The sequence below is a fragment of the Octodon degus genome, unplaced genomic scaffold, assembly GCF_000260255.1.
Source record: "Octodon degus isolate 3935 unplaced genomic scaffold, OctDeg1.0 scaffold00006, whole genome shotgun sequence".
NCBI lineage: Eukaryota > Metazoa > Chordata > Mammalia > Rodentia > Octodontidae > Octodon > Octodon degus.
The window spans coordinates 33050425-33057335 of NW_004524582.1; the positions used below are offsets into that span (position 1 = coordinate 33050425).

General features: G+C 54.9%; 1 protein-coding gene across 2 annotated transcripts in view; it reads left to right on the forward strand.

Annotated features, from left to right (window-relative positions):
• The window catches only part of Letm1 (leucine zipper and EF-hand containing transmembrane protein 1), a 33023-nt gene that overhangs the window by 18554 nt on the left and 7558 nt on the right, over window positions 1-6911 (forward strand). For both annotated transcript variants that reach the window (XM_004624621.2, XM_023700185.1), the window contains exons 5-10: window positions 431-568; window positions 909-1112; window positions 1877-1996; window positions 3210-3341; window positions 3621-3764; window positions 4260-4394. In XM_004624621.2, coding sequence (XP_004624678.1) covers window positions 431-568; window positions 909-1112; window positions 1877-1996; window positions 3210-3341; window positions 3621-3764; window positions 4260-4394 — 873 coding nt within the window. The remainder of the gene's footprint in view (window positions 1-430; window positions 569-908; window positions 1113-1876; window positions 1997-3209; window positions 3342-3620; window positions 3765-4259; window positions 4395-6911) is intronic.

Sequence of the window (6911 nt, forward strand, 5' to 3'; positions counted from 1 at the left end):
CTCTCAAATAAATAAAAAAATAAAAATAAAAAAAAATAAAAAAAAAAACAAAATAAAGAGTAAAGGGGTTGCGGAGATAGCTCAGTAGAATAAGTGCTTAAGGGCCTGAATTTGCTCCCTGGTTCCACAAAAATAAAGAAAGAAAAAAAATAAAAAAAGGTCTGAAAATGTAGCTTAGTGCAAAGGCCCTGGGCTTCATTCCTGTTACTGTTAGAAAGAATAAGAAAGAAAGAAGGAAGGAAAGGAAAGGAAGGAAGGAAGGAAGGAAGGAAGGAAGGAAGGAAGGAAGGAAGGAAGGATGGGCCCTAGCATGGAATGGGGGGGTTTCAGAAAGCACAGCTCTTAGATGTGAACAGTCTTGCACCTCGCGCTGCCTGTGGGCACTGGGCAGGAGGCGTGGGGTGCTCAGCTCTGGCCTGCACCCTTGCAGGAAGAACGGCTGAAGAAGGAGCTACGGGTCAAGCTGGAGCTGGCCAAGTTCCTCCAGGACACCATTGAGGAAATGGCCCTGAAGAACAAGGCAGCCAAGGGCAGCGCCACCCAGGACTTCTCAGCATTCTTCCAGAAGGTGTCATGGGGCTCTGAGCAAGCTGGGTCCCTGCAGCTGGGCCTCATCTGGCCCTGTCTTTCTCTCTTGGTCTCCTGGGTAGCACTTAACAGAGAGGCTCCTGGGACAGCTTTAGCTGGCCGCCTATATCCTGTGCTCAGTCCCAGGAGGGAGCTGCCAGCTGCCAGCTGTGTGTCTCCACTAGCTGAGCCAGCCCAGCACCCACAACATGGTCCTGCCCCACAAGGGGAGTGGGGAGTACGGGGCCTGGAGGAGTAAGGGAGGGGAGCCAGGCCAGAAGCAAGGCTGGAGAACCCACTGTCTGGTCACCAGGTAAGCCAGCCGTGGGCTGTTTCCACAGATCCGTGAGACAGGCGAGAGGCCCAGCAATGAAGAAATCATGCGCTTCTCCAAGCTGTTCGAGGATGAGCTGACCCTGGACAACCTCACACGCCCGCAGCTGGTGGCGCTGTGCAAGCTGCTGGAGCTGCAGTCCATCGGCACCAACAACTTCCTGCGCTTCCAGCTCACCATGCGGCTGCGGTCCATAAAGGCCGACGACAAGGTGCACTGCGGCCCGCAGGCCGTGTTGGTACCTGATCCTTTACCTCATGGCCTCTTCTGTCACTTAACTTATAACTGGTGCCTGAAGCCCTAAAAATCATGCGTGGATGTACCAGTGCACATACTCATTGCTTGCTACTCTTGTTTGTTGGCAGAGTCTTAGGAAAGCGTTCCTAATTTGAAATTTGGTTTCTGAAACATAATAATAATAATAATAATAATAACATTAATAAAGTCTGCACTAGTGGGGGCCGGGGAGATGGCTCAGTGGAATAAGCGCTTCCCTGGCAAGCTCCAGGGCCTGAGTTCAATCCCTGGCTCCGCAAAAAAACAAACAAAAAAAGCAAAAGAAATTTGGTTTCTGGTAAAATTGGCACATCCACTTTTGGGGGGGCAGGGGGTCTTTATGAGACAGCATCTCGCTTTCAGGCTGATCTTGAACTCACTTCGTAAGGGCTGCTGGGGAGGTAGCTCAGTGGCATAAGTGCCTGCCTAGCAACCTGGGTTTGATCCCTGGTACCAAAAAAAGAAAAATGGTACACAGAACTCACTTTGTTAAAAAATAAAATTAAAAAAAAATGGATCTCTCTGCAATTTAAAAAAACAACAACTCACTTTGTAGGCCAGACTGGCCTCAAGCGTGTGGCAGTCCTCCTGCCTCAGCCTCCCACACACTGAGATTACGGGCATGCACCACCACACCTGGCTCCTAGCACACCCACTTCTGCTGGCCTGACCAGATGTAGCTGTCTCCTTCCTTTCCAGCTGATCGCCGAGGAAGGAGTGGACAGCCTGAATGTCAAGGAGCTGCAGGCCGCCTGCCGGGCCCGGGGCATGAGGGCCCTTGGCGTCACCGAGGACCGGCTGCGGAGCCAGCTGAAGCAGGTGTGTGGCCTCACCCCGTCACCGGGCTGGCACTGGCGTGTAGGGGCATTGTCAGGGCCAGGTGTGTTGCTCCTTGCTGAGTGCTCGGTTCCATCCCCAGCACCACCAAAGAAAAGAAAAAGCAAATCCTTTCCGGGTTTTCCCTGGGGTTTGTCCAGCTTCAGACTGGCAGATAAGGTGGTGCAGACTCGGGCTGGCAGGGACCCCTGGGACATTTTAGGCCCGTCTCCTCACCTACCCTAGAGCTACACACTTGTTTGTAGTGTGCATACTCTCACCTCAGTGGCCTTTTGCTGTGGTTGGTCACCTGTGGCAGGTGACTGTGTCCACCCATGCCTGGGTGGTGTCTGCTCGGCCTGGGAAGGCCTGGGTCCCAGGAGAGCCTCCCTCAGGAGCTCGCTTCTGCTCTGCTGCCTGGTACGGTGCCCCTGAGCAGGTGCCTGCTGCCGGCTCCTGCCTGCAGGTTTTCCTGCATCCTCCAGGTACAGTGATACAGCCGCATTTCTGTGTGGAGCCTTTGTGCCCTGTCTTCTTTTGGCCGTGCCTTCAGTAGCCCCTGCTCAGGTGGCCCTGTGACCTTCCTACCGCTCCACAGAGCCACCTAAGCCAGGGCCATGATGAACCTGCAGGCCACACACCCATGAGGCTGCAGTGGGGTGGGGAGTACAGACCAAGCCACCGGCATTTCCCTCTCTGACCCTCGGCTCCATGTTTTCACCCTCTTCTAAAGTTTCTGGGGCTGGGGAGATGGCTCAGTAGAATAAGCACTTGCCTGGCAAGCGCAAGGGCCTGAGTTCAATCCCTGGTTCTGCAAATAAATGATTAAATAGTTTGGTTTTCTTTTTCTTTTGGACCTGTATTCAGTTCATATCCAAACATGGTCAGTGTTTTTGAGGTTGAAAATTGTCACAAAAGCAGCCTGGCATAGCAACTGGCCTATGGCAGTGAGTGTGGAGAGTTGGTGAAGGGAGGGCATACTGCCAGCTCTCAGGGTTAAAGGACTGGAGTACCATGGAGGTCACAGTCCTGAGATCCAGCAGCAGGTGGACATGGTCTGCAGAGCTGCTAAGTGCTCTGAGGGATCCATCCACAGGTCCTGCTTGGCTTTCACTGCCAGACTTCCTCCTCAGTAGACCAGGGACATGGCGGAGGCTCTGGGCTGTGGGTGGCCGGGGAGGCCGGGTGGTGTGTCGCTAGCCCGGCTTTGTTCCAGTGGTTGGACCTGCACCTGCACCAGGAGGTGCCCACATCGCTGCTCGTGCTGTCCCGGGCCATGTACCTCCCTGACACCCTCTCGCCTGCGGACCAGCTCAAGTCCACACTGCAGACCCTCCCGGAGATCGTGGTATGTATTGCCAGGAGACTCAGCTGTCCACTGTGGGAGCTGGGGACCAGCCTGCCGTCCTCCCTACCACCCCGCTCCTTGCTCCTGCCCACAGTAGCCGTGCTCCAGCTGCCCCCAGTGGCGCAGTCTACAGCATGCTGGTAGCCCTGCCCTAGGTGTGTAGCACAAGGCAGCAAATCTGAAGCCTATAGTCAGTGTCCCAAGACTTTGCTGTGTGAAGCAGGTGGTGATGCAGGGGCACAGGCTTGGGGCTCACTCCCAGGCACCCCTCCTTTGCAGGCCAAGGAGGCCCAGGTGAAAGTGGCTGAGGTGGAAGGTGAGCAGGTGGACAACAAGGCAAAACTGGAGGCCACGCTACAGGAGGAAGCTGCCATCCAGCAAGAGCACCGTGAGAAGGAGCTGCAGCGGGCCGCAGAGGCGGCGGTGAGTAGTCTTGGCCCTTGGCTCAGGGGAGCTCTTGTCCACATGTGGAGATTGCAGCTCTGTCCTTGTTATCTTGAGCAGTAGTCAGGGTGGCACGAGAGGCAGGAGAGTCTAGGTGGAGGCTACAGGTTGGCCATCTCCCTGTGTCTAGATCAGAGGGCCAGCTCACCACCCACACAGAGAGCACTGCGGTGCCTGCCTTCTTAGGGCCTCACCTTTGCTCCCCCAGGGAAGGCTGCAGGGCGCTTGTGCCCAAGGCTGGGGTCTCTAGTTCTTCCCGTGCCTGCCTGCCACCTCAGTCTCTGCTCTGCACGGTTGCAAGGGAAGACCAAACAGGCAAGCCCTGCACTGCACTCTTGGGGCTTTGGGTGTCTGTCTAGCCCTTCTGGGTAAGGGTCTGCATGTCTCTGCCGCCCCTGAGCGGGCCTCTTGTGCACATGGTGCTGTGTGGCACCCAGCAAGGCTGCTGGCGTGACTGTGCTGCTTTTGTTTCAGAAAGGCACTGAGCTAGAAGGTATGGGCACCACCACTCCTGGGAAGGCCGTGGTGGAGCCGCAGCCAGAGGCGCCTGATGTGATCCTGCCCTCAGAGGTCCTGAAGGACACTGCCCCTGTGCTGGAGGGCTTGAAGGTCAGTGACAGTGGACCCAGGGGTGGGGTGGGCCAGCAGGTGAGGACAGGCTGGCCAGTCCTGTAGACCATGAGAAGAAGTGGTGGCAGAGAGTGGGGGTGAGACCTCTTGAGTATGAGTAAGAGTCCGAGCAACCAGGCTGGTCCTGGTCCTGTCTCCTGCCCTGAGGGTTCAGGACCCCAGAAGAAGTAGAAGCTCATGGGAGTCGGGGCTGCTGAGATGGCTCAGTGGTCTAAAGCACCTACTTAGAACAAGCTGAGCAAAAGCACAGAGACCGTGGTTCAATCCCCCAGCACCACATGCCAGCCAGCCCTGCCCCCTGGTGGGCTGAGCTGGCCACACACACACAAAATAAATAAATAAATTTTTTTTTAAAAAAAAGAAGCTCATGGGAGAGGACCTCTCAGCAGACAGGGCAGCCAAATGGACTGAGATGGGTAGGGTCTGTTTCCTGCCTATTAAGGATATAGGTGGGGTGCCTGCTTAGGCAGATGCAGGGACAGGGGTTCGATCTCTAGCGTGCTGTGCTGGCCCCACCTCCAGGAACCACTGAGGCTGGGCATGGTGGCGCCCACCTGTGGTCCCAGCACTTGGGAGGCTAAAAACAGGAGAAGCACTGCAAGTCCTATCTGTGTAGTGAGACCCTGCAGACCCTGGACTAAAAGATATAGCTGGGGAGGGAGGTTTAGAACTGAGCCCTGAATTGTCACCAAGATGTCTTAGAGCATAAACCTTTAAAGAGCTCAAAAGCCAGGGCTAGCCAGATAGCTCAGCGGACTAACGCGCCTGCTTAGGCAGAGCGCAGCGGCCGGGGCTCGATCCCCTGTGCTATGCCGGCCCCGCCCGTGGGGTGTGCTGAGATGGCCATTGAGGCTGGGCGTAGTGGCACGGGCCTGTAATCCCAGCACTTGGGAGGCTAAAAACTGGAGAATCACAACGAGTCCAGTCTACGTAGTGAGACCCTGTATGCCCTGTCCTAAATTCATTAAAAAAAAAAGCTCAAAAGCCAAATCTCCCGGTCCCTGTAAGCCAGTGCAGACCTGCTGCATGCAAAGCTGGTGCCCAAGCAGCTCTGTGCAAGTGAGGATGGGATGTGCAGCTGAAACCCCTGTGGGAGCCCCAGCCCAGATGCTGCCCAGGGTCATGGATGCATCCAGCCCCAGAGCACAGATGATCAGGGTGAGGAGCAAGACCATGCACAGGAGAGGAAGCAGGCGTCCCAGCATGGGCCACAGTGCAGGCCTCACCTGACACTGGGCCTTCTGCATGCATGCACGCATGCGCAGGCGCACACATACACGTACAAGTATTCTCAACAAACCAGCAGATCAGATACACTATTCCCTGAAAAGCGCCATGGTCACATGCGATTTGTCCCTGAAATTCAAGCTGGTTAGCACTGTAATAGTCTAGGTGCTGCATCAGTAGGCGGAGAAGAGCAGCCCCGTCAAGCTGCCTGGAGCCTCCGCCAACCTGGAGGCAGAGTGTGCAAAGGGTGTCTCAGCAACTGCGGCAGCGGTTGCTTAGTGTGGCCCTGAGATGGCAAGGCAGTAGGGGGAACAGCCTTGTGGGAACCACATGGATGGAAGGGAGACACAGGGCCCTTGTTCAGAGGGTGCAACTGCGGAATCGAGTGTGCTTCTCCATGCTGCTGCAAAGCTGTCATTTACAGTAACATCTTCAGGATGAATTGCTCAGCAATACATTTAAGAAATGTGTTGCTCAGGTCTTCCGGGCCAGGGAGAGATAGCTCAGTAGAATAAGTGCTTGGCAACTCAGGGTCCTGAATTCAGTCCCCAGTAGTGCAAACAAAAAAAAGAGGGTCAGGTCTTCCACTGCTGGCCACAGTACCTGACACCTGCAGCTTAAAGGAATCTTGAATTTGTCTCCTGGTCTTGGTGGGTTTAGTCCGTGGCCTGCTTGCTCCAAGGCAGGACCATCACAGTGGAACAAGCTGCACTTTTCATGGTAGCTGGGAAGCAGAGCAGAGGAAGGGGCCAGATAGAGGCGCACAAGGCCATGCCTCCACAGCCCACCCAGCTACACCTAGAAGCGTGCTCCACCAGCCCCTACAGTTGACTGAAGAGGGTTTAAGAGGTATAGACCAAAAGGGACAGTGCTGTGTGCTCAACCAGAAAAGTGGGTCGTGAGGTGTGCAGCAGTACTGCATGTAAGGAGGTTCAGCACAGCTGCGATGTTCTCCTGCAGGCCTGCATTTGTTTGGTTTGGGAGATACTGGAGATTGAACTCAAGGCCTTTGGGCTGAGCCACAGTCCCAGCCTTTTTAAAATTCTCTATTTTGAAACAATGTTTTGCCAGTTTTTTAGGCTGGGCTTCAGTTTGGGACCCTCCTGCCTCAGCTTTCCAGAGTGCTGGGAGACAGCCAGAAGGCACTGTCCCCCCTTGAGCTAGTCTGTAGATTTCTTCAGGTCACCAAAACTGTAAGAAGCCTTGTTATTGTTGCAATTGACAAACTCATTCAAATATTCATATCGAAGGGCCAGCCAAATAGCCAGG